Source organism: Phaseolus vulgaris, chromosome 1 (genome assembly GCF_000499845.2).
Source record: "Phaseolus vulgaris cultivar G19833 chromosome 1, P. vulgaris v2.0, whole genome shotgun sequence".
Lineage (NCBI taxonomy): Eukaryota > Viridiplantae > Streptophyta > Magnoliopsida > Fabales > Fabaceae > Phaseolus > Phaseolus vulgaris.
The window spans coordinates 45,373,032-45,400,913 of record NC_023759.2 but is presented as its reverse complement, the minus strand read 5'-3'; the positions used below and the strand labels follow the sequence as shown (position 1 = coordinate 45,400,913).

The 27,882-nt window shown below is 30.8% G+C and overlaps 5 protein-coding genes and 1 long non-coding RNA gene across 6 annotated transcripts; 4 read left to right on the top strand and 2 right to left on the bottom strand.

The window, feature by feature from the left end:
* Positions 1-651: 651 nt before the first annotated feature.
* On the top strand, positions 652-1,545 carry LOC137814629 (NDR1/HIN1-like protein 3). The gene has a single exon (XM_068617455.1). The coding sequence runs from the start codon at positions 763-765 to the stop codon at positions 1,372-1,374; it is 612 nt and encodes a 203-aa protein (XP_068473556.1). The 5' UTR covers positions 652-762; the 3' UTR covers positions 1,375-1,545.
* Positions 1,546-4,981: 3,436 nt separating this feature from the next.
* On the top strand, positions 4,982-5,898 carry LOC137814628 (NDR1/HIN1-like protein 10). The gene has a single exon (XM_068617454.1). It carries the CDS (start codon positions 5,076-5,078, stop codon positions 5,757-5,759), a length of 684 nt encoding a protein of 227 aa, XP_068473555.1. The 5' UTR covers positions 4,982-5,075; the 3' UTR covers positions 5,760-5,898.
* Positions 5,899-8,401: 2,503 nt separating this feature from the next.
* LOC137814627 (uncharacterized) lies at positions 8,402-9,795 on the bottom strand. The gene is made up of 2 exons (XR_011081665.1): positions 9,451-9,795; positions 8,402-9,038 (listed from the first exon to the last, which is right to left on the bottom strand). It is a non-coding gene; the product is annotated as an uncharacterized lncRNA (long non-coding RNA).
* Positions 9,796-12,596: 2,801 nt separating this feature from the next.
* LOC137814626 (NDR1/HIN1-like protein 10) lies at positions 12,597-13,560 on the top strand. Its single transcript, XM_068617453.1, has one exon. The coding sequence runs from the start codon at positions 12,684-12,686 to the stop codon at positions 13,365-13,367; it is 684 nt and encodes a 227-aa protein (XP_068473554.1). The 5' UTR covers positions 12,597-12,683; the 3' UTR covers positions 13,368-13,560.
* A 3,018-nt stretch (positions 13,561-16,578) lies between these two features.
* Positions 16,579-17,595, top strand: LOC137814625 (NDR1/HIN1-like protein 10). Its single transcript, XM_068617452.1, has one exon. It carries the CDS (start codon positions 16,683-16,685, stop codon positions 17,334-17,336), a length of 654 nt encoding a protein of 217 aa, XP_068473553.1. The 5' UTR covers positions 16,579-16,682; the 3' UTR covers positions 17,337-17,595.
* Positions 17,596-25,953: 8,358 nt separating this feature from the next.
* LOC137814623 (probable aspartyl protease At4g16563) lies at positions 25,954-27,802 on the bottom strand. Its single transcript, XM_068617450.1, has one exon. The coding sequence runs from the start codon at positions 27,518-27,520 to the stop codon at positions 26,120-26,122; it is 1,401 nt and encodes a 466-aa protein (XP_068473551.1). The 5' UTR covers positions 27,521-27,802; the 3' UTR covers positions 25,954-26,119.
* Between the last annotated feature and the right edge of the window lie 80 nt (positions 27,803-27,882).

Below are 27,882 nucleotides of genomic sequence, written 5' to 3'. Positions count from 1 at the left end.
TGGATTAAGGTTCTGAGATGATTATTAGTCATATGACTTCCAGAAATAATATCAGTAAAAATAAAATAAATATAAATATGAAGTTGTAAGAATGCATGCCCTTCTTCCTTCTTTCTTCTGAAGAATGTTCCTTCCTGTTTCTTCTTGCGGTCAATCATTGAATATCCAACTTTGCACCACTCAATGCAATCCGCTGTTGACTGATTCCTTTCCTTTTGAGTACAAAATAAAAGGAAAAGATTCTCTTTCCACTAAAAAATAAAACACATAGTTGACAACTTAATATAATAATATTTTTAATTAAAAGTATAATTAAAATATTAATTTATTAGGTTGTGATGTGTAAGATATCACTATATAAATAAAAATTGGATAAGAATATATAGATAATTCATATTTTTTGTGCAATCACATTATAATATTATTTTAATATTTTATCATTTTATTTAATTTTAAACTTATACTTTATTATATATATTTATTTATAAATTCATTTCATACAGGAATCTATAAACCATCTTTAAACGCGTTCTTAACATTCAAACTTCAAAGATATCAGCATCCAAATAAAATTCAGGGAACCGCGTTATTCCCATACAAGCTTCAAAGATCTTTCCTCTCTCTCTATATATACCTACACGCACCATTTTGTTCTCACAATTCACCTCTTTCCCTCCATCTCACAACTACTTCTCTTCCCCTTTAGTTACATCGACCTACACCTTTTCTCTTCATTCATTTATCAATCTTCTTTCACCAACCATGGCCGATAAACGCCAAAGAAACTGCTGTTGCTGCCTCTTCGGAATCTTGTGGAAGATTCTGGTTGCACTCATCGTCCTCGCTGGCCTCGCAATCCTCATATTCTGGCTGGTAGTTCAACCCCGCTCCTTCAAGTTCCATGTCACGGAAGCCGATCTCACCCAATTCGAATACCACACCAACAACAACACCCTCCACTACAACATGGTCCTCAACTTCACCGCACGCAACCCCAACAAAAAACTCAGCATCTACTACGACAAAGTAGAGGCATTAGCATTCTACGAGGATGCCAGGTTCTCGAATTACGATGTCATAACGCACATGAACTCCTTCCGGCAATACACGAAGAGCAGCAGTCCCATGAGCGCTGTTTTCTCAGGGCACCGAGTGCTGACACTAGACAATGAGCAAATCTCCGAGTTGAACCAAGACAAGAGTGATGGCGTTTACGACATCTATGTGAAGCTCAACTTCAGGATTAGATTCAGACTCGGGGATTACATATCCGGTAACTTGAAACCCAAGGTCAAATGTGACCTCAAGGTTCCCTTCGCTAACAATGGCACCCTAACTTTCTTTCAGACCACCAAGTGCGACGTCGATTACTAGACTACTTTTTTCATTTCTTCCCTTCATTTTCGATTTTTTTTTCGTTACTGTTATTTTATGTTTTAGAGATCATTTCAGTGGCTTTTTGTCATCATTTTTTCCATTCTTTGACTATATCCTGTAATGTATACCTTTTCTTTAAATCATATTTATTTTGGTACTTCACTATAATAGTCTTTCCTTTATGTATTTAGGTACATATATAGCGGATCTGGTATCTTTTTCATGTAATAAATTTTATAACATTGTTAGCTCAATATTTATTAAGACTTAAGGGGTCTGGATTCTCTCTAATTTCGGGTGGTCCAGAAGTGGATAAAGTTATCTATTTCTGGACTAATTCAATTATTGTTTTTATAGTCGTAGCTCTCTCAATCTTAGATGCTTGGACTTTTCTTGTACTTTCTTGTATTGTTTTGTAGTTTTGGTTTGTGACCTACCTTGCACACTAATAAGAGTTTAGAAGTTTTTTGTGTGGGGTTTGTTGGGTTTCTTAAATATGCTTTATCTATTTTATTTTATTTTTTGAGTGAAGTGTTGAATTTAAGGTGCTGTATTGAAATTGAAAAGGATAATATACATTTAAAATCCGCTATTTTAAACCATTACAACTTTTAATGCTATTATTTTAATATTTATTATATTATTTAATTTCAAACGTTTTTTTATTATATATATTTAATTTTAAACTCGTCACATCAAGATCAAGAATTTGTATATAACTCTAAGAAAATGTATATAACTCTAAGACACTTTTTTTTTCACACTTTTACTCCACAACCCCTTTTAGTAATAAAATATTGTATTTAATTAATAAAAATAAATATAAATACAATTCTAAAATAAAATAATAATATTAGTGGTTCGGGAGTGAAGAAAAATAATAGTGTCTATCATTATCCATTGAAATTATCATTCATTTGGTTAGAGAGTGCAACTTGTTGATTTTTAATTAAGAGGTTGAGTCAGTTTAAACTTTGTTGGATCATGTAATATTACTAACGATTTTTTTTAAAGATTGAGTTAGGGATGAGAATGTATAATGAGTTGATATATTGTCTGTTAAGAAAAAAACGGAACAAATAGTATTTTTTTATAAAAAATATAAATATTGTATTATATATTTTTTTTTAAAATTAGAATAACAATCATGTTTATATCTTAAAAAAGTGTATATATTTAAAAATATTTTATTAGTACAATTAAAATTCAAATTTTATTAAAAAATCGAATACCATAATTTTTTTTATCCATATCTATATCTGATTATATTTATGCTGTGAGAATAATAATGTGAAACTATTTATCGTGTAACATCAATACAAGTTGAAATTCAAAATTCTTCTCCCATTCAAATACACTCCTCCTTCATCCCATAAGACTTTATAAAATCATATTTATTACAGTCCAACCAAAACATCTTGAAAATTTACTCTTTTAAGTTTTCATTACACACTCAAATATCTTTCTAAAACTTTCTTCCCATTTCCAAATCCTCCTCTCAAAAACAATCTTCAAATTTCCTACCCATTTCTTGATTTGTGTTCTTGATTATATTGTGGGGAAAGAAAAAATGTTTAGAGAACTCGATGGTTACAAGTGAGAATATTCGTGAAATAACTCATCGCATTCATCACGTCGTTACCATCAGCAATCGGGAACTGTAGCGACATATTCAATTGGGTACTGGAGGGCATCCGGTTAGACCCTAGGGTGGGCAACCATCAACGAGGGATTCTCAACGACAACGTTAACTGGGTAGGAAGAGTGTAGAAAGCGTGATAGTGAGAAAAGATGTATGGAGCTAAGACACGCTGTAAGGAGTGATGCGCCATTTGATAGAGAGCTTGTTGGACGAGGAGAAATGATTGTGTAATGGCGACAATGTATATACCTTTCCTTGACCAATTGAAGTTGTAACATCATACACAACTTCACCTTAAATGCAATCAAATTGAGATCATGTCAATGTTGCAAGAATGTAATTAAATATTAATAGATTAAAATTAAAACTAATCATCAAAACTATATTTGATTACTGTAATATTTTTTCATTCACACAAAAACTGTATTAGATAATCACAAAACCAGCATGACCAAACACAAAAACATGATTTTACTTTAAAAAATACTAAAGGCCGTGTAATGCAAATAATACTTCTTTTGAAATAAAATTATATTTTTTTAGCGACAAAGAAATAAAATTGTATCATGACTTATCTACATGCATAATATTTTAAAAATTACTAATTTTGATAATATTTCCATAAATAAAACTGATAATTTTAATAAAAAATAAAATAATTAATAAATTTATAGTTAAATAATATAAATAATTTTTAAAATAATAGTATAATTGGTTATTAGGTGGATATGTAAAAGAAAATTATAATATCAAAGTGGTTCCACTGTGATTAATTTGCCGAACATGTATAATAGGGAGCCCACAAACTAATAATGATGAACCAGTTTGACGGTAAAAAGACTTCGTCTCAAAATTTCATGATATCTCCGATTGATGAAACTTGATTCCAACGAATTCGTGAGCCAAAAGATGAACCAAGACCATGTCCAATTAAGACGCTGCCAAATTATCCCGCTAAAGATATGGTCATATGCTCTAGTATAATATTTAAAACAACAATGGATATAAATTATACACAAAAATTAATGTATATATATTCTTTATGGTTTTAATTTAAACTAATTTTAAAAAAATTGGAATTTTAGGGTGCACAAACATATTATAGAAGCGATATGTATGAAATCTGGGAGGGGTTGAATTTAATAAGTTTTGTTGGATATTGTTGTGTTATGGCTGAGACCCAATCTCTTAGGTACCATTTAAGTAATATTTCTGATTGATCGGTTACCCAAACTATAAGAATGAGATTTAATAATTAAATACATTTAATAATTGAATCTTTATAATAATGATAAGACATTTAAATTATTTTAGTACGTTAAATAATGATATTAAAGAAGTGTAGTTATAGTAATAAATATATAATAGAAACTAAAAACAGAATCTTGTATGAATTATGATAAGAAATCGGGACAAATTAAATATTATGAGTTAGAATTCCAATATTCATGAATGAGAATCCATATAAATCAGTTTAAATTTGAAACTACAGATCTACGTACTTGGAAACGGAATTTAGAAAACAGTAGGAAGAGTTATGGGAAAGAGAACGGTGACACAACTTAATGCACACTCAAGAGGAACAAAGATAGAAAAAGATCCTGAATTGGAATGAGATCAAGAAATTGTGATGGTGCTCATGTTATTAAGTTAGTGTTTTGTAGTTAAAGTTTGTACACATTGGTTACGCCCACAAGTTAAAGTGTTAGAGTAATACGCAAGTATGGAAAATGAACTAAAGGAGGCTGCAACTACAATAAAAAAAATGCCTTTTTTTCGCACAAATGTTAGTAATCGTGGCTGCGGTCAATCTACATCCAACTTTGCTCGGTCAATACAATCCGCTCTTGATAGATTCCATGATATGAGTAAATAAATAAATATAACAGTGCCACGTGCTCCCAAACGCCTTCTATATATAAGCACCATTCCCTTCTCCTTCTTCATTCACATCAACTCCACAGTTATATTACATTAATTCTCTTCATCTTTAATTTCCCTTCATAATTTCTTTATCCACCATCTGTTACTTCATTCAATTCACTCATCTGCAAGCATGGTCGATAAGCAACCCCACTTGAACGGCTCCTATTACGGTCCCGCCATTCCTCCGGCGGCGCAACCACGCTACCGCCATCACCATGGAAGAAGCTGTTGTTGCTGCCTCTTCGGAATATTGTGGAAGATTCTGGTTGCACTCATCGTCCTCGTTGGCCTCGCAATCCTCATATTCTGGCTGGTAGTTCAACCCCGCTCCTTCAAGCTCCATGTCACGGAAGCCGATCTCACCCAATTTGAATACAACACCAACAACAACACCCTTCACTACAACATGGTCCTCAACTTCACCGCACGCAACCCCAACAAAAAACTCAGCATCTACTACGACAAAGTAGAGGCATTAGCATTGTACGAGGATGCCAGGTTCTCGAATTACGATGTCATAACGCACATGAACTCCTTCCGGCAGTACACGAAGAGCAGCAGTCCCATGAGCGCTGTTTTCTCAGGGCACCGAGTGCTTACACTAGACAATGAGCAAATCACTGAGTTGAACCAAGACACGAATGATGGCGTTTACGACATCTATGTGAAGCTCTACTTCAGGATTCGGTTCAAGCTCGGGGATGTCATATCTCGTCACTTGAAGCCCAAGGTCAAATGCCACCTCAAGGTTCCAATGAGTAAAATTGGCACCCTAACTTTCTTTCAGACCACTAAATGTTCAATCCATTTCTAGGGATACATTTTCGATTTTTCTTTCTATAATTTCCCTTATTTTATATTTTCAAAATTAAATTAAGTGTTTCTTTTGTCATTTATTTATTTCTTCTTTCTGTATAATGGGTTTTTTTCAAGCAATATATTGATTTTGGTTATTTGTCTTTTGGTATTAATTAAGTACTAGCCTACGTACATTGCAAATCATACATGTTTTTCTTGAATTATTTTTTACAGCACTTTGGCCTCTGGATTTATCAGAACTTGATGAAGATCCTTTTCTAGTTGTTGTATGCTGCAATCAAGAAAAGAGAAATATTTTGTTGAGACCGACTTGATAAACAGGTTTAAATTATACAAAAATAATGAATTTCAGCATAATATTGAAGTATAATTTAGGGAAACCTCCTTATAATTAGAATAATGTTGTAAAATCCTAACTACTGACTGTATTAGGAATATAGTTTAACAGTGTTTTCATAATGTATTGATTAAGACTAAATGAATTACTTCATTTAGGATTTAGGGTTTAGGTCAAATAAGAAGATATACCATAAATTAGATAATTTATCTCAAGATAAATACCTAAACAGATAATTTATTATAAATCTTATAAATAAATATGATTATAAAAAATAAGATAGTTTTTATTAAGATTTTACTCATTCTAATACAAAACTGTTAGTTGTTTGTTGAAGAATATTTTGCAAGATCACTTCTAATGAGTACTAAATAATCAATACAGGGAATGAAAAGAAGGAACCACTGAGGGATGAGTAGCAAATACAACTATACATAACATTACATTAATATCAACATCAACTAGTATTTGAGTATAAATGCATTAATAAACCTTGAATTAAAACCAACGAATATTTAAGTAAAAGAAAGTTTTATATATAAAAAAGAAGCAAAAAAAAAAGGTTATGCCCTCGTAACGAAAAGTTCAAGTGTCGCAGTTTTGGATAAGAGGCTATAAATATAAATGCACCTGGGAATGTTTCTTCGTGGTTGTGGCAGTGAGTCGACATGAAATTTTCCTTAGCCGTCAATACAATAAGCTATTGATTGTTTCCATTAATGAATAAAAAATTAAATCTTCAATGCCTTTCCTTTCTATATAAATTCGCACCACTCCCGTGCAATTCACCACCTTCACTCTTCCTTTGATAATTTATTGTCCACACCAAAGTATATATAAATATATATCTTCGCTTCATCACTCATCTGCAACTGCAAGCATGGCTGATAAGCAGCACCACGGAAGAAGCTCCTGTTGCTGACTCTTCGGTACGTATCTTGTGTGAAAAAATTTCTTTCAAAAGAAAATAACCTTAAATAAAAAGAGGTGTATATAAAAATTAATTTCAGAAGGAAATATTTTGAATTTAGATATCTGGAACACATTATTCCAGAAATTTTTATCCAGAATGCATTTTTAATTTTGTGTTTCAGATTTTTTTTTACAAAATGTTTTTTTTTTTAGTTTTGAATTATATTTACTATTTTGGATTTTCAAATCCATTGGAAATTTAAAAAAATATACGATGCAGCATGTTAGAATTGATATGGTGCAGGAAGAAATTGGCTCATTTTCTTTGCCTAAACTACTAAATCATTTTGTTTTATTAAATGTTTAAAGGGCTTTCATATGTTTTATATGTTATTCTATAGATTCTGAAAATATCAAAACATTGTCAAAATATTAAAATTCTGAAAAAGGAGATGATATGTTATTCATTATATTTTGGAATTCTGAAGGAACATTTTTTAATCTCATTGGCATAACATCCTTTTTTATCCTTTTCTTTGATTTCTTGAATCTCTATTTTTATTGTCCTGATTTTATCTTTAGTGTAATTTCCTTTTTTGTAAATCATTTATAGTTACTCATTTTTCTTTTAATTCGACCTACTTTGTAAAAAAAATATTAGGGAGGGAATTATTACAGGTTTTAGGAGAATCATATATATATATATATATATATATTTATGTATATATATTTATGTATATATATTTATGTATGTATATTTATGTATATATATTTATGTATGTATAATTTCTTTATTATTGAGAACAAAAATAAACCTTAAATTCGAAACATAATTAATTATGTCATTAACATATGTAACTAATTGAAATGTAACATAACACATAATCTATATCGTCGACCCAATGGATTGATTGTTATATAAACATAATCCATCAGTTATGACACAACATATATATATTTTTTTTTTTGCTTTTTACAGTTTGTTTTTTATAATAAAAATATAGAATAAATAATAATAATAATAACAATAATAATAATGATTAATTTTTTATATTATTATTCCAACAAAATAATATCCCTTTATAATCTCTTATACATTTATTTCGAAAAAAAAAAACTCTATTTTCACCCATTCCTCCTCATATCGATCTCTTTCTCTCTGTTTCCTTTTCCACTCCTAGTTTTTCATGTCTGGATCATTAGTGTTTTCATATAGGTGAAAAGTCAAATGTTATAGGTTTTCCATAATACTTTCTTGTGATTCATTTATATTTGGGTGTTTTTAAAAATAAATTCTACTAAGTATGCAGAAGTTCGTTAGCAAATGTACTCCTTAGATGATCTAATAGTATTTAGATGTGAGGCATTCTACTTATTCAGAGGAGTAATGATACAACACATTATACATATATGTTGTAAATAAATATAAAAGATTTGTATTATTTAGTTTTAAATAGTTGGTGAATAGAATACGCGGACACGTACTCCCAAATCACAAGCGCGTTGTTCCATTCAAACTGAAATTAGAATGTTCAATTCTTGAAAGCTTTCCCTTTCTATCTGTGTATATATTCCCATATAATTCTCTCCAGTAATTCCCACATCTGATTCTCTTCATCTTCTGCAAACATGGTCGATGAACAACCCCTCTTGAACCATGCCCATCATCACGATCAGGCCATTCCTTCACCGGGCAAACCACTCTACCGTTACTGCAGCAGAAGTTATTGTCGCTACATATTCGGAATCTTTCCCAGGATTATGCTTGCACTCATCTAGAATTAATTACATTGGTTTCAACTTTTGGTCACAACAACGTACACCATATATTTTGCTTGGCCTCATGAGCTTTGAATTATCTTTTTATATTTTTTATAAAGGGAACATTTGTGATACTCCCACCCACATCACAAAATATGTAAGAGTGCTTAAGAAAATAGCTTTGTAAAGTTCATGTTCTTACAAGGACCAAGACTCAAACCTCGAGAGTCAATTTCAATGTCTTCTGGTATGATATCTGATAGACTACTTCACAAGAAAAAATTAAAAAGGAAAAAAATTTTAAAAGTAGTGGCACCGAGCAGAAATTTTATCTCTCTAAACTATATCATATATTTCAATTAATCTCTCCATTCTAAACATATCTTATCTATCAGTTCTCATACTGCCAACAAAATTAACAAAGGTAATACCAAACATTACTACCTTCCATTTATGGGGATCTCAGAACAACCTTAAAAAATTTGAAAATTTCTAGCAAGAGAAACAATTTTTTTATGTATAGGTATATCTAAAGCGGCCACCACGAAGCTGAGATTCCCTACAGACCATTCCAACATTCAATAGATTCCTTTTTCCATTTCAACACCTAACAACATCAATCAACTCAATTCTCTAGATATTCGAAGAAAATAAACTAATCCAAACAATCATCTACCTTCCGCTGCCCGTCCTCGTCAAATGCTTGTTGATAGAAGAAACAAGAATGTCAGTACCTGTCACGGTAGTTTTTCAATGATGGCCACCTTAAATGTCTCCTTCCGAATCAACGTTTGAATCCTCTGATTCTTCAACTCGCCACTGTTGAAGGCGCGACGATGGAGCTATTTATCAAAGCTTTTAACATTCTCACAGACAGTTGGAAGCAAAGCTCTCGTATATCATCGACGATAATGGGGCTTCATTCAGTGATTGGGGATTTAGGTTTCAGATTTTAGAAAGAAGGTTACTTGGGAAAATTTGGGAACAAATGTTTTAGGACTTCCTTCTGCACCTCCATCACTTCTTGAGCAGCCTCCTTAAATTTTAAAATTATCAAAATTACTCTTTAGTAAAAAATAAAAATAAAAACAATAGTTTTCTATATGCATTATTTAATCTGAAAGTCAAAAATTACAAATTTTCAAAAAGTCGAATTATGCCATCCATAACCTATGAAACAACTAACAATACTAAATTATATTTAGAACTTATTTAACTAAATATTAGATAAATTATGTAATTTAAAAGTAATAATTTTTTATTTTTAAATTACGTAATTCGGTAGATTTATTTTTTTAAATAAGCTTCGAATTGTTAAATAAATTTCAGAATACATAATTTGAAAGTGTTAATTTTTACTTCTGAAATCCGTAGATTTATTTTTTAAAATAATTTTTAAATTATGTAATTCGGTCTTGTGAGGTGTTAAATAGATTCGGATTACCTATTTAAAAGTTATAATTTTTTATTTTAAATTATATAATTCACAGAGTAAAGCATTATTTTTATTTTTTTATTGAAATATAATTTTGAGAATTTTAAAATTTATGGAGATGATAAAAAAAATATGGAGTTGAGGAAGAAGCAGTCATGTTTAGAAAATTGGGAAGGAAAAAGTTGGGATTGTGACCATAGGTTTTTTTCAACTTTATCTATAGATTATATATGTAATATTATTCATGTTTCTGGTTGTTTGTCTATGTAGGAGATCTTTGTATTCTTTTTTAAGTTAATAGAAAATTACACATATTTCAGTAGGTACAATAAAATTACATGTGAACATCGTTTTGTAGATAATTATTCATAGAAAATTGGGCCATTATTTTTTAGTTAAAAATTATATTTCCTACAAATATTTTAGTGAGTATAAATAAACTTATATACGAATCTTATTTTTTAAATAATTATTCATAAAAATTGGATATTTTTTCTTGTAGTGTTGGTTTATAATTTTATAAATTTTAGTTGTTCCAAAATCAATATTTAAATTTAGATAATTGTGACTAAAAATTTAAGTCTATAATGATATGATAATTGAAAATAAAAATTTAGTTTATAAAATAGATTAAAAGTGACTAAAAATGATTTCAAATTATATCTTAATCAGAAACTAAAAAAACAAGTGTGTCCAAATAAATAAATATTCTTTATAATAATTAATTACTTAAAAATATAGTATCTAATTATATTAAATTTTTTTAATAATAAAAATTATTTTAGATAATAATAATTTTTAATTTATAAAATAATTTTTAATGTAGTTAATATAATGACTAATTATTTGTAATTTTAAATTAGTTTACATTTTCCTACTTCTAATTAATATGGGATTTTAATTTCAACTATCTCTTTTAAATATGAATATATGTTGAGTAATATATATCAAAATGGATGAAGATATCTTTGTGATACCATATTATTAAACAATGGTTGAATTGTAAAGCTAAAAAATGTGTTTTAAGGATTGAAAAAAATATAAAGTTGGAGATGAGGTAAACATTCTTATTAATGATGACGAAGAGGATTATGAAATTTGACAAGATAATTTTTTTATAATATAATTAAAGCATCTTAAGTTTATCATAACAGTTCAACCAGGAGGAATAATCATTACTACACAAAAATCATGAAATAAAGACAAAGTTACAATAGAAACTAAAATAGAGACTATTTTAGAAACTAAAAAAGAATTGGTTTCTAAATTAGTTTATATTATTTTATTATTATTGTTAAATAGTTTCTAAATTGGTATCTAATTAGCAACTAAGTTTTAACTACCAATTATTTAGTTTCTCAATTTGGTAGCGAAAACCTTAGTTGTTAATTAGATACCAATTTAAAAACTATTTAACAATAATAAAATATAATATAAACTAATTTAGAAACCAAATTTTTTTAATTTTTAAAATGATCTCTAATTTAGTTAGTATTACAAGTAATATTTTGGTTTATACAAATTGGTTTAGTGCATATAATATCATCGATGAGTTTATGACATTGATAGATGAGGAGGGAAGAACCATGGTCTTATAAAGAAGCCATTAAAAGTGAAGAAAAAGAAAAGTGGTAAAATACACACACAAAAAAGACGAAATCGTTATATGATAATCGCACTTTTATTTTTGTTTTTTGAAGTTCACGTGATTGAAAAATCTATAAGATAAAACTTTAGAGTAACTTTGTCTCTCCTAGGTTTATAGGGAGAGTAATTTTCCATGACATAGAAGCTTCTAAATAGGTTCTTGTTATAAGAATCACATGTGACAAAAAGGTGTAGAAATTATAAAATAATATTAAAAGAGTATTTCAAATATTGTAGGTGGAAAAGGTCCAGGTAGCTAATTTTTTTAGGTACAAATCCTTATATCCATTCTCCCTGAAATGTTCCTTATATGTTCAATTTTGTTTTTGTTGATTCATATATTATTGCAAGATAGGGAACTTTTACCCCGATACTCATCTTTTATTAAATTATTATTCAGTTGTGTTGTTACATGACATCATTAAGTGGTACAAATTGGTCACGCATAATGACAATATCAAGCGTGGTTGTTTGGATAAGTATAATAATCCTCACAACCATTAACTAACAAGACAACTTAAAAATGTGTTTGTTCCGTGCGAATGTTCTTGGTGGTTGCCACGGTCAATCTTAATCAAACTACCGGTCAATACAATCCGCTATTTTTCGATTTCTTTCTTTAAAAGAAATTGAAAAGCCAAATGCAGAAATGCCCAACACGGACATGTACTTACCACCGCGTTCTTTCTGTAGAATCTTCAATGCCTTGCTTTTCTATATAACACGCCACTCCCTTCTCTCTATCTCACAATATTCACCACTTTCCCCATACCAAGCCCCTGTTACATACTTCTCTTCATTCATCTATCAATCTGCATTCACCAATCATGGCCGATAAGCAACCCCACTTGAACGGTGCATATTACGGTCCCGCCATTCCCCCGGCGGTGCAACCACACCACCGCCCTCAACGCCACAGAAGCTGCTGTTGCTGCCTCTTCGGAATCTTGTGGAAGATTCTGGTTGCACTCATCGTCATCGTTGGCCTCGCAATCCTCATATTCTGGCTGGTAGTTCAACCCCGCTCCTTCAAGTTCCATGTCACGGAAGCCGACCTAACCCAATTCGAGTACAACACCAACAACAACACCCTCCACTACAACATGGTCCTCAACTTCACCGCACGCAACCCCAACAAAAAACTCAACATCTACTACGACAAAGTAGAGGCATTAGCATTCTACGAGGATGCCAGGTTCTTGAATTACGATGTCATAACGCACATGAACTCCTTCCGGCAGTACACGAAGAGCAGCAGTCCCATGAGCGCTGTTTTCTCAGGGTCCCGAGTGCTGACACTAGACAATGAGCAAATCTCTGAGTTGAACCAAGACAAGAGTGATGGCGTTTACGACATCTATGTGAAGCTCAACTTCAGGATTAGATACAGACTTGGGGATCTCATATCCGGTGACTTCAAACCCAAGGTCAAATGTGACCTCAAGGTTCCCTTCCCTAACAATGGCACCCTAACTTTCTTTCAGGCCACCAAGTGCGACGTCGATTACTAGACTACTTTTTTTCATTTCTTATCTTCATTTTCGATTTTTCTTTCCTTACCATTATTTTATATTTTAATAATCATTTCAGTAGCTTTTGTCATCATCTTGTCCATTCTTTGACTTTATGCTGTGATGTATACGTTTTCTTGAAATCATATGTATTTATATTTTTTTGTCCTGTAGAATTGCTTCTGTATCTAAAGTCTATGCCGTACATATGATGCAAACCTGATTTATGATATATTTTTATTACATTCTAGAACTACTTATCAAGCTTAAGAAATATCAGAGTCAGTCAAGGGAACCTAAAATGGGTGAAGATTTCCCTCTGCTTGGGTTATGTGTGATAGGGTGACAGAAAAACAAGGAAAAGTTTATAATTTGAATTGAAGAGAAACAGGAAGGGGAAAAATTTTAATTTTTTGTTTATAGGAATTAATTTGGTCAGTTTTTAATTTTTTTAATAAAAATATAATATATATTGTTAATTTATTTCTTTTCTCTCTCGTAAACATACCATTAGCTTGTATTTGTAGTAATGTCGTGTTAGTAATAAATTAGAAAAATTCATGTAATCATGAAATTAGATTGAGGTTAGAGGTTATTGCAATTTGGAAAAATATGACAAGATTGTAATTTTGCTTACCGCTTTAATATTGGATTTCACTCCTTAATAGAGATAAAAAGTAAGGTAATTTTAATTGTTAATAAAAAAATTAAGCAGTGATGATTCTGTTAATTATGAAGTGTTAATAACGATACCTCACCCTATCAGCATTTTCAACGGAATATCTCGCAACAACAAAACAAAATAAGATAGAAAGAAAATATCACTCAGCAATGAAATGACACAATTGAAAAATGTACCATTGGAAGCTGCTGAATCAAGAATGACTCGGTATGATGAACATTTTTCTTGATTTGAAACGATAGAGCTGATTATAAAAAATGAAAAAACCAAAATTATTTTACATTTTATAATTTGCTCTTCTTACAAAATTCACATACCAAATAGAACAATACAATTTAGAAAGAAAATACATTGCCATGTACCGTGATACTTTGATTATTGTGTTTCAATAGCAAATATTTTTCTTCAGAGAAAGTGATGACTCAAACAACTTCAAAAGACATTTAGGAATAGGAAGACCCGGTCGATGCCGGTTGCCAGTTGCTATCCGCCATGAATAAAAAAAATCCTTTGACACCTATTCACTAAATATATCCACTTTACAACTGATTTTTCTAATAAAATATTATATTATAATAAAATATTGATAGTATCATGATTCTAAGAAAAATTTATCTCATTACTTCTCTTCATCATAAACGTGAAAAAAATATTCGCAAACATATGAATTATAAATTAATATTGAAGATATGAATTATAAATTAAATTTGAAATTAATCACTAAACATTTAACTTATAATTCATATTTAGTTATCCATATTTAATCACTAAAATAAGCTTGAAAAATATTCCCAAACATACATCGATGGATTACGAATTTAATTTATAATTTATATCTAATTATTGGCAATTTTATGTTCAAATAAATACCACAAATTTAAAAGCTAAAGCTTACATGAAAAATCGGTATTGGTGTGTGATGCAAAATCGAAAAGGACAGGGAGACTATTCCATCTCAAGACAAAACTTATATGCGTTATATATATTATTTACTACAAAAGAATTGCTGCTACTGAAATTTAAATTTCCGCAAATACGCGTTAACAAAGACTGACATCAAATATATACTAGTATATTGCAAAGTTCATAGAAACTATACAAGTTAATTTATTAGTTGGTCTATCAACATCGATTGTGGCAAAAAAATATTTTAAGTTGAATAAAAAATAGATTTAACAATTATAAAGGTTGGTTAAAAAGATACGATTTAAAAATTAATACGGTGATAAACTCGTAATCTTTTTATCAAGTATAATAAATAAATAATTGAGACATTTCCTATAAAAAAAAACTAGTACTAAACATAAATTTGATAATCTTTCCTCTCATATCTATAATATTATTTGATTTTTATTCAATTATTATTTGATATTTATATAATTATAATTTTTTCCTTAATATTTGACATTGTTGAAAAAAAATGTATCATTTTGACATTGAATACTTGATAATATGATGTTTTCTTTTGATAAACAAACCTTCACAAAGGAATGACAGTTTGGAAAAAAGGAAACATGAATGGAAATACGAAAAAACAAATGGTAAAAACCGTGAGCATGCAAAAGTAGTGTCAACTAAAGTTATAAAGTTGGAAATGCCTAGAGCTCGGAACGACTATCAATATTCTATAACGGACTCTAATTATCATCAATGATAATCATGAATAAAACGGTCAGTTCAATAAATTATAATTGTTCAGCGACTATTTATGAGTCATAATGACTATCAAAAGACCAACTTAAGGTCCATTATCCAAATGATCTATAAATGCAAACTCTTTGGGAGATACAATCTATCTTATTTTATTATACACTATTATAATAGATAAATATAAAAAGGTATTAAACCTTTTATATTATTTGCATCTATATAAATTAATATAAAAAGTTAATTTTAGCGGTTTACTTTTGCATTAGTAGTTACTATAAATATATTTACTAAATTAAAACTAATATATATACCTAATAATTTTGAAAATCCAAGAGTGAAAATTTAAAGGACAATTATTGGGATACAAGAAAAGTGTGACTAATATGTATTACTAATAAAAACAATATAGAGTTTGGGGAAGATGAAAGGAAAGCATGCTAAGAGTCGATGACTTTGGAAGCAGGAGAGTAGAAGTTTCCACGAATGAATACAGTAAATACACAAATTTCAATTTAAAACGCACACGCCAAGATCGCACAAATCCATATATGCGAAAAGCAACCGCGTTGAAACTAGTAACCAGCGCAACGCAGCATCCCAAGTTCTCACCTCCACGAGCATTTATTTAATTATTTTCGTAAAAAAACTACACTATTATAATTTTCTCATAGGGACTAAAATTCAAAGAAAAGAAAGAATAAATATACAATAACATGAATCATAAGATGATTTTTTTTAATAAAAAGTAATACAATAAATTAATAATTAACTCCGGTTGCAGCAATATTTGGTGGCCGGTTAAGGTTTGTAGATGACGCGCTTTTCGAATTCCCCTACCCCACACGACTCACAGTTAGTTATAAATCTACACACAAGGAGCAACTATTCCATTCCATCTCTTCATCATTTCCCACTCTTGCCTTTGCTTATTCATATTCTTTTCTCACTCTTATTATTTCCTTCCTCACTCATAATATTCAACCATGTCGCAGTTGAACGGAGCCTACTACGGCCCCGCTATTCCGTCGCAGAAGTCCTACCACCGCCCAGGGCGCGGCGGCGGCTGTGGCTGCTGCTGCGGCTGCCTCTTCAGCCTCATCTTCAAGCTCATCCTCACGGTGATCATCATCGTGGGCATCGCCGCGTTCCTCTTCTGGCTCATAGTCCGTCCCAACGTCGTGAAAGTCCACGTCACTGACGCCACCCTCACGGAGTTCAACTACACCAACAACACCCTCCGCTACGATCTTGCCCTCAACATCACAGTGCGCAACCCTAATAAGAGGCTGGGCATCTACTACGACTATATCGAGGCGCGCGCATTGTTCCACGACGCCAGGTTCAACTCCCAGTACCCCGATCGCTTCTACCAGGGGCACAAGACCACGAACGTGTTGAACCCCGTGTTCAAGGGGGAGCATATTCTGGCTCTCAAAGCTGACCAGAGCGCCGAATTTAAGAAGGAGAACGCCACTGGGTTGTATGAGATCGATGTGAAGATGTACCTGAGGGTGAGGTTCAAGTTGGGCGTCTTCAAAACCAAGACGCTCAAGCCCAAAGTCAGCTGCGACTTGCGTGTGCCTATCAAGGGAACAGCCACCGCCTTTGAAACCACCAAGTGCGACTGGGATCGTTGATGGGTTCGGATCATTCCATCTACCCGACCCGACCTGTTTTCACGTCATTTCAGGCTTTTCATATTTGTTTATTGGTTAGTTTTGGACACAGTCGTACTTCTTGTCCTTCAGTTCATACATATTATTATTATTATTATTATTATACTGCATTTCATTGTATGTATCTACGCTTCACTATTGTATCCTCTGGGGGAATTTTTGGTTTATTCTTTATATATCCCACTTCTTGTTTGTGAATAAATAAATTTCTTTTCTCATCGCTCTTCTTTCCTCATTTGTAAATTAATCATTCAAAAAAAGTTATTTTTAAATGTAAAAGTGGCAAATTTTGCTTCTGCTGATAAAATCCCTTTTAAACCATGATCAGACGTAAAACTTCTGATATTACATTTAAAACATACCCTAGTTACGCCGTTTCTAAAGTTGCCTGCTTGCGACGTAATATAAATCTACCTCCAGATTACGCGTGCCCAAACCGAGAACGTAATATGAGGTATCTACCTTTGAATAACTACGGAAAAAATATTCGTGGAATTAGAGAAAGATGTTTACTTATATTTTCGCCATATAATTCATCATGAACAATGAAGTGGACTGTAGAATACGAAGTAGTTATTGTGATGGTAAAGAGCTTTGGAGATTAAGTTGGTAAACATTTGGCCGAATTCTGACTTAATTGATAATATTGAGGAGACTTATCAAATTAAATAATAGTAAAAAATTAAAGATATCTCTACCGAGAACCTTAGGATAGAGTATCAATTATAAATAGTGGCTCCAGACTCAAATAAAAATAAGAGATTATTATTGAATGTTTTAGTTTAAGAAATCTCTCAAGCCCTTGACTAAAATATTTTGGTACACACTGGTAAAAACAGCTCTGCGTCATTAGAGAATATTAGGGATCATCAGGAGAAATAAAATATATGGGGAGAGGAATGAAAGGGAGGTTTCAACTTTACAACACCTCGTGGTGTTGATGAAGAGGCGAACAAAGGCAAGCAAATCTCAGCGAATAGAAGAAGAGTTACTGAGGGAGAATGAGGACTCATCTCACATGGTTCTGGAGTCACTTGACAGTGGAATATCAATCAGATGTGTGTAGAAATTAAGCAGGAAAGAAAATATGTCTCATATTATCTCTAAATTAAGATTTTTTAATAAATAAGTGTTGATATGTTGATTACTTTCCATAAATTACAAGTAAGAGAAGAAATATTTTTTTGTTGAAAAGTAAACATACAATAATTTTAAAATTATAATATGAGAGATTACGTAAAAAAGTAATATTTTTCTTTTCTTTTCTTCTTATGATACTTCTGTCATAATTGGATTTAAGTTTTGTGTTGGTCAACAAAGTTGTCTTTATAGAGAAAAGTTGTTCCCCGATGGAGATGGTGGCTGACCTTGTCAACAATACTCTTACTCTAATCTATCATCTGTTTGGTTAACTGCAACGGTTGTCTATTTCAACTGCTTATTTATATCACAGGGTTGGTAGTGTTGGACTTTTGGTGATCTTTTTCCTTAAACATAGTTTTTGGTTTCTTCAAGAACAATTTTTTTAATATTATAATACACTCCACTGCTAAAAAAAATCAGTTATTCTTCTCCTCATAATTTTATTCTGCAAATTTCGATGTTTTTAATATTATACTCCAGTATTCAAATTTATATTTTAAATATTATAATTTTCTAAAACATTTATATTATACATAGTATTATTATGTATCCATTTTCTACGTTTTTTATTTTCAATATCTTTTTTACCTATTATTTATTTCAATTTTTGTATCTTTTTACAAGTTATATTTTACTATTTTCCCTTTTTAAAAAATATATGAAATTATTTAAAAAATTAGGTATTTTATATTAGTCTGTCTTTTATAATAATAAAATGTACTTTTTTTATTTTATTTTAGAAGGTTTTTAATTATTGAACTACATATATTTCATTAAAAACTAATATTATTTAACTAAACAATTATAACGATATTTTTATGTTTTAAATTTTACTGTTTTTAAAATTTTGATTATATATATTTTTCTTTTCTAACATATTAACCCAATATTTTATATTTAAAATTTCATAATATTATTTAAAATTATAGAAGCCCGAGATTTTTAAATTATTTAAGGCATTAAGAGTTTTACTTGTTAAAATGTGAAATATGTTTTTGTTCCCGTGAAAATTTTAGCTTTAGCATGTTTTTGGAAAAATTTGCTTTCTAATTATTTTAATTTTAAATGTGTACCTTTCGGTTCTTAAAAAAAATAGAATAAATGTAATTTCAGGAAGAGAATTACAACTAATTCTTAAAAATTAGGACTAATGTTCCTGTGGATACTTCTCGATGAAATATTTGTCTTAATTTCTGTGAGACAACCAGGTTTAGGGTTACTCATATTTTTTGTGAAGAGAATACGTGTGCTGATAAGTTGATTAATTTAGGATTTATTCATAGAGAATCATTTCATTGGTATAATAGACTTGCATCTAGTCTATTCTTAGAAATTTTTATAAATAGGTATAGTTTACTTATGTATCGTTTTTATTAACATGAGTTTTGGTCTAGTCCCTCCATATTTTTATATTTTCTTTCTTTTTTATTTTTTTTAATAATATTTTTTTTCATGTGATGGCAGATGATTGTTGTTACTTGAAGTATTAGTCTTGCTGAGATGTCAAGTTTCATAGTGATGCCTAACATGAACATTTTTTATAAAAAAAAGAGTAAGTTTTTCCTTCATACTAGTTCTTGTAGGTTTTTTTTTTTTGTTAAGTTCATGACCTCTGAGTTTGACAAATAGGTGAGATGTCCAGGTAAGGTTCTTCAATAATAAAGTCAAAATATATTTAAGTTATATAATCTCTCTAAAAGAATATCATTCTTACCTCCTCATCAAGTATCCTATTTATACATATTAATCTCTAAAAGAATATCATTCTTACCTCCTCATCAAGTATCCTATTTATACATATTAACCTCATTAGTTTTATTGATTTTTTCTTATTTGTAATTTTATTTACTAAGTTCAAACCTGGTTATTAATCACATAATTTAGAATTGATCTTGGACTTTGTTAATAACTATTTTGGGTTTTACTAAAATTCATATTAGACCTTACGAGATTGTTTTTATATTTGTATACGAAGTTTTGTATCTGAAAACTTCTTCTAATTGGAATTGTTTCTAACTTGTAATCCAAAGGTCGAATCCTCCAGGAAGCACATAATGCTTCAGGGATTTCTTGATAGTCTTTTGAAGTGTTGACATCTGAATAAATGATATTTTAAATATCACGAGGTAGACTGTTCAATTCTAAAATTAAATGAACTAAAAATAACAAAAAAATTAAAAAACTTTAACTTCGATACTATTTTTTTAGGAAAAAAAGCATATATTATTTTAATATCACATTTTTTTAAGATAGTATCACTATCTTTTTTTTCACATTATTTTTTATTATTAATATTTTTTTTTTCAATTATAAGATTTAGGGTTCAAAATTTAATTTTACGATTTAATTGTTAAACTTTATCATTTAGATTATATTTAGGATTTTAAAATCATTTTTAATTAAATACATTTTACATGAAAAAATAATTCAATCTTTCTTAAATTATTTCATTATTACAATTATTTTATCCATTCACTCACTATTAAATCATTCAAAATATAAAAATAAAATAAAATAAATTCCAAAACCACAAAAAAATAGTAAAGGAAACACAATTTCAATGTAATTTTATTGAATTGAAGATATCATCCTCAAGCATGAATTTAGTTCAATAAAATTACATTTACCAAACACGACTTCATCTTTTCTAGTTAACTAAAATTGTTCTTTGTACATACGATTTTAATATGCAAATTTATTTATATTGAAGTTATGATAGATACGCAACTTCTTTAATTTTTTTTTCAGCCATTGAATTTGTTTGTCTTAAACACTATTTTGATTGTAGGATCTAGTATATGTATGCACGACTTACCTTTTACCAAAAAAAAAAAACTTTTACCCATTCCAAAAATTTACATTCCAATGTGCACCAAATTGGAAAAATACCCCAAATAGGTTTTCATGTTCCCAATTGATTATCAAATCTATAAATTAGATTAAAAAATAAAGTGGTTTTTATACTTCAACATCAAAATTGAACAATAATTCCAACATATACTCATCCTTCTTTATAAACATTAAATGAACATCGCGAAAAAAAAATAGTCCTATCAATTCAACATTTATAATTCACTAATTTCAATTAACATTCAAATAATGCAACCATTCATATATTTTCTTTTAAGTCTAAAAGCTAAGTAAACAACATTATCACCACTTGTATCTAATCATTCTACTAATTTCTTCACCACTTTTATAACCTAATTCAAATTTCAATGTTAAATAATTCCCTACTCTTTAACAAGTCTCCTCGTAATAAAGATAATGGCCAGAGGTTAGTAAGAAGTCAATTTTTACAAACAATCACACCATTACAAACTTATAAAAAACCAAACACATACATGATAAGTATAAGAAAGAACTTGGAACTCACAAAGCGCATGAAATTTACCACAATCAAAGTTCTCTTTGTTAATTTAGGTTTTCATCACAACTATCTTCTAACTTGCTGGCAGAGGTTAAAGAGACAAAAAAGAGAAGGACACTAAGAAAAATTATAAAAATAAGATGATTTAAGTTTTAAAAAAATTTCATTTTGCAAAAATAAAAAATGAAGTTATTTCCAACCCTCTATTCTTTTAACCCTTTTGACTCAAAAACAAAAATTAATTTTTCATCAATTTAAAACCTTATCTTCTAATACTTATAAAGAAAACGTTGTGACAAAACATAAACTTTTCGTGATTTAATTTTTATGCTCTTGATACATATTTAGTTATATTTTGTTTTGAATATTGATTTGAATTGAATTGTAAAATTATAAATGTGATGAGATAAGTTTTGGGTATTGGATTAAAATACATAGAACCTTAAGTTTTTTAAATTATCAAGAAAAACAGTATTTGAGTTTATTGAAAATTTATAATACTATCACATTAGTACTTCAAATAATAAAAAATACATTAAAAAATATTTAGAGTTTAATATATCAATTGTTTATTCAAAAATTAAAAGTTTATCTGTCTCAAAATGATAATATTAATACATAGTTGACTACTAAGGTCATAATAAGTAACTAATATTTTTAATATATTTATTTTTTATTTCTTTAGTTGTAGATATTAATATAATAACGTTTATCATTTTTAAGGAAAAAAAAAGTTTTATCGTATATTATTTTATAAAAATATACTATGTATAATTCTACAATTTTATGTTATGTAACTTTATAAGTTTTATTTTGTGGATTTAATTTGTGTTTTGATGAATATATCTTTATTATGTGGTGGAGGTAAGTTGATCAAGGTACACTTGAATTGTAGTGTTTGTAATATTATATTTTTAGATGGAAAGAGTTGCTTGAGCAAATAACTTGTATGGTTAGGTAATAATTTTTGTTTTTAAGATTATTTATTATAATTTTCTATTTTTATCTTTATTTTAAAATATTTTCTCGGTTTAATATAGCTTCTCTAACTCAACTAATTGAATTAGTTTAGTATTGAATGTAACATAAGTTTGAAAAAAATTATCCACCTTATTTTTACTTTTATCGAAAATGAACTCGAGGAGTGCAATTCGACGAGGATAATATGTTCTTTAGGAAACTAATTTTTAGTTAATTTTCGATGACAGAAAGAGATCTACCTGAAAATGACTTTTTGATGTTTGAGTTAGGAGCACAAAAATGTGAATAATGTGAGAATTAAGAGTATGAGATAAGATAAATTATATTTTCTGAAAATGAGTATTTATAGTTCATCATGTGGTATCATCTTAGGTGAATTCCTTAGATTAGTTGCTCATAATTTAAGGTTTATGATTACGTCATTTTACTCGTGATGATCTTTGATAATAATAAAAGCTCGATTAAGGATGGCATGTAGCTACCCCGAGCTCTTTGACATTCTGACCTTAAGGCGGGTAGGTACACATCTCAAATTAATTATCAATTTGACATTTTAGTTTATTTGAATAAATTAACAAATGAGTAAACTAAAATTAATTTATTGCATAGAATTAATATAAATTATAATTTTTTTAATTAAAAATATACTTAAATTTTTTTCTTAACTTTGTCTTCTTTTAAAAATAGTTATTTATGAAAAAAAAAACAAACAAAAAATGAAGTATAGCATTGTAGGGTAGGAGAAGGAGAAAAGAGGGGACATGGTGATGACGAGGGTAAAGCAAAATCAACCATCTTTTCTCCTTCGTCTGACATTTGTTTTTTTCTTCGTGGTTGACTCCTACTGCTTCCGCGGATCAGATCCATTTCTAATATTCTCTCATTTCTTTCAAGTTTATTACCAACACCTTCTTCACTCACTTTACCATTATTGCCTCCCCAGGATTCAATCTACACCTTTTACCAAATTAACCACCAAGAAGTAGTTATGAAGAAGAACAACTAGGATTGGTACATTCCATATGTAGCATCCTCCGTATCACATTTCGGGTTTCGTTAATTCCAATGAAAACACGAAATCTTATATTTTGTACCTTACGCGTATAACCACGGAAGTTTCATTTTACCTTTTTATAAAAACGTGTAGGTGTAAGAAAAGACCAATTCCCGTCTGAATGCGTGTACCTTTTCCATTTTTGTTAGTAACATGTGACGAACGAGGCTCACCTTGTTAGTATAACTAACATCATGTTTGTTTCACCATCAATTGTCTGGAATTGTGTTGGGTGAGAAGCAAAAAACTTTTTATATATAATTGAAGAATTATAAAAATAAATGTATTTAATTGAAGGAAAAAACAGAGCATTTTTTGTTCTTTATTTTCGCATTTGCTACCTGGACCGAACAACGCACACACAGATAAATAAAGACAATTCCATACTCACTTTTTCCTAATGGATGACCTACAACGCAATAAGCATCAACGTCTGTCCCTTTGGTCAATCCCATGAACATTACAACCTTTTCACACATTTTAATTTTACTTAGTTTCTTTAACAATTCATATCCCTTTTATGAAAGTTATGTGCTGTCCAGATCTTTTATCTAGCGTACCTTTTCAGTAATTAATCTCCTGGAATCAAAATGCAACCAAATTTCCAGCATCTTGCGCAAGAAGTTCAGATTCAAACGCTCACTTCGCACGTCTACTGAAACTGCTTCTTTCCCCAACGTAATGCACGTTCTTCTTATTTGTAGTCAAAAGCCAAATCCTAATTTTAATACTTTTGTTGCTTAAATAGTAATTATGTAACATGTGATTTTTCCAATTTATTATTAGTTAACGATATACTATATTCCTTTAAAAAAATTGTATACTATATTTTTAATTTGTATCGTTAATACTTCGTACGTTCTCAATATCCTACTTTTATATTTTTTTAAATAATTCTTGATTCATACATTTTTTATTTATTTTATATCTATTTATAGTAGGTATGATAATAAGATCGATAGAGATGGGTTTAACTCACCTTATCCTCAAGTAAAGCAAATCCGGATTCAAAAGAAATAAATAATAATAAGCTTTAATACATGCATATATAATATAAGAAAAATGTGTTAAGATTTGCGACGGGAGGTAATGTATACACAGTCTATGTTAAGAGAAATCTGATAGTACTTAAACCTATGTTTATACCCTATTAAAACTAATATTTTCTATCAAAATCAAAGCAAATTCAAATTGTACCTATATTCGAATTTTCTTGTGATTGTTGATCCTCACTATTATGTTGTCTACGACGCATCCATACATAAACTAAGACAAATAAATAACTTTTCCTTTCATGTCGTCCTCATTTTTATTGTCTCCATTGATCTTCATTATCAGTTTTTGTCTTCCCAATTCATTCTAGTTACTTTACAAAATTAGTGAAAATACATTGCCCTACATCTTGACGAAAAAAAAGGGATAAGATATTGTGAGTTTCTCTATTTCCCTCTAACGTCGTCATTCCGTTGACTTTTAATAGAATGAAGTATATATTGTTTATATATGTATAAACTAAATTATAAAGTATTATTGTAGATATAATATTTGTCAATTCAATGTATGTACCATTTTATTTTATCATTAAAATAAATAATCAACTTTATACGTGGACGTTATGTGTTGACTTGCAGTTTGAATAAGTTAAAATAAAACAATAAAGTTTGTTCATTGTAATTTTATTAGTGAAAATAACTATGATCACTTATGGCATGGGATATTAACTGTTACTCTGTCGGTGATGATGAACAAAATAATATACATTGCTTTATCATAATTGTACGAATAGCAACTTATCGTTGTGCTGGCTCGTGGACAAACAAGAACCGCAAATAATGCAGGAATAAAGAACCCAACACTTTACCTTACACTTTCCTCCCCTCACATGAAAGACAATCTACGAAAGAGTATGAAAAGGAATCGATCACATTCTCAAAACGCTCCTTTACCTAAAACTCACAAATAAAGATTATAGCACACAAAAATTGAACATGTGTGTTACCAACTACACTTTTCGTATGCACTTCATCAGCTAATCAGATAATATGTATCAATTTATTTCAAATCATTGTAAGCATTCATACTGCAATCACGCAGTAAAAAAATGAATAGTTTTTTTTTGCTGCATATTAACTCAAACACAAAGAAATAATAAGAACAAACGATCACCACTACGCACGTTAATTTACAATTACTACACTAAGTTTTCCTTTTGCAACTCTGAGGACCGAATCCGAATCTCTCATTCTCCAAATCATATTCAATGTGGAAATTTTGCTGCTGATAGTTCCCCAAAATGATGGCGGGACCGGACGTCGTCGCCGGACCGGCACCACCGTCGGAGACAATGGTCAGACACACCACCTCCGAATCGTCGATCAACGAGAAATAATTTTCCACCGGCAGCGTCATTTTTGCGCCGCCTTTAAATTGCAAAGTAAACTTCGGGAAATTCACGGTCTTGGCGCCGGAAATATTAAAACAGGGACCTAACCCAGATTGAGCCTCAACGTCCTCGGCCCTGGAATAATTCCCCAGCTGCTTCACAAACTCTTTGACCACCAAATCATAAGCGGGTCGTTCCATGAACGTGAAGGTGGATCCAGAGTCCACGATGGTGCCGCCGTTACCGTCAGAGCCGGGCTCCAAAAAACTTAACGGAATCTTAACGTTCTTGCCCCCGACGATGACCTTGCGGAGGCTAAGATAGTAATATTCCAGGAACGCAGGGTTGTTGGCAGAGGGGTTGGGGTGAAACGGCGTGTAGCTGAGGCCGTTGGTTTTGGTGTCGCCGGTGGAGCTAATTTGTAAAACAAGGTCGCTGTTTTCCGTGGAGTCGTCGAAGTTGTGGGAAAGTAAGCAGTAAGAGAATCTCTTGAGTGCCATTTGCGCAGGGAGAGACTCTTGGCCGCGTCCGAAGCCGGCGATGCCGGAGGGTTGGCGGATGGAGAGGATGGAGCAACCTACGAGAAATTGGGGAACAATTTTTTCGGGGAAATTGAGATTGTCGAGGAGTAAGAAACCCGCTGTGGATCCCAAACCGTATTGGATAATGTAGGGGGGACAAGTGAGGGAACAGTTTTGGGAATCGGGTTTGCATTGGGGGCAGCGAGATTGAAGGTCGGAGCCGAAGAGATAACCGCATTTGGGGTTTTTGCAACCGAGAAGTCTGGAGGTGGAGGAGTTTTTGGGAATGAAGGTAGGGATTTTGGTGGGGTCGATGTTTGGGAAGAGACAATGGGAGCAGAGGTAGCGGGAGGTGCAGGGGAACCAGACGAGGCTACTTCCTGTGTCGAGAACGAAGGGGGAGGTTTGGGGTGGGGTTCCGAAGTTGAGATCTATGGAGTAGCCACCGTAGCTTTTGGGGTAGACTTGGGTTGTGGCGGCGGAGGGGGCATTGAGGCGATGTTTGAGGTGGTGGGCCCGGGTTAGAGATGCTGAAGCGGCGAGTTTGAGAGAGTGGAAGGGATCCGAGGATTGGGGTTTGGTGAGTAGAGGCGAGAGAGGGAGAGTGATGGTGTTGGGAGTGAAGGTGGAGGAAGTGAATGCAGCGTGATAGATGAGAGTTAGAGTTAAGAGAATAATGTAAGGAAGAGCCATTAGAATAGAATGAATGAGGTGATTGAGTTTGAGGTTGTTTGTCTGTTTTTAAATGCAGTGGCAGTGAGATTTGATCCTCACGGCCATGGAATATAACAATTAAATTAAAACATGGCACAACGGCTACGGTGGAATTTTATGTTTCCACGCGGCACTACGTGGACTCTACTGCTCAGTTCTTCCACTCTCATCTCATCTGTTTTTCTCCCTTTCTATTCTATACCTATCTATACTTTTTCCCTTTTCATGATAGGGGGTGTACTATGACCGTGTCAGTAATGTGTACATACTTTACAAATAGAAACATTCATTTTCTTTCAAAACATTCCTTCAAAATGTAGGTTTTTTTTATATCAATTCAA

Excerpts from the sequence above, each read along its gene's own strand:
- LOC137814629 (XM_068617455.1), top strand. The coding sequence starts at position 763 with ATGGCCGATAAACGCCAAAGAAACTGCTGTTGCTGCCTCTTCGGAATC.
- LOC137814628 (XM_068617454.1), top strand. The coding sequence starts at position 5,076 with ATGGTCGATAAGCAACCCCACTTGAACGGCTCCTATTACGGTCCCGCC.
- LOC137814626 (XM_068617453.1), top strand. The coding sequence starts at position 12,684 with ATGGCCGATAAGCAACCCCACTTGAACGGTGCATATTACGGTCCCGCC.
- LOC137814625 (XM_068617452.1), top strand. The coding sequence starts at position 16,683 with ATGTCGCAGTTGAACGGAGCCTACTACGGCCCCGCTATTCCGTCGCAG.
- LOC137814623 (XM_068617450.1), bottom strand. The coding sequence starts at position 27,520 with ATGGCTCTTCCTTACATTATTCTCTTAACTCTAACTCTCATCTATCAC.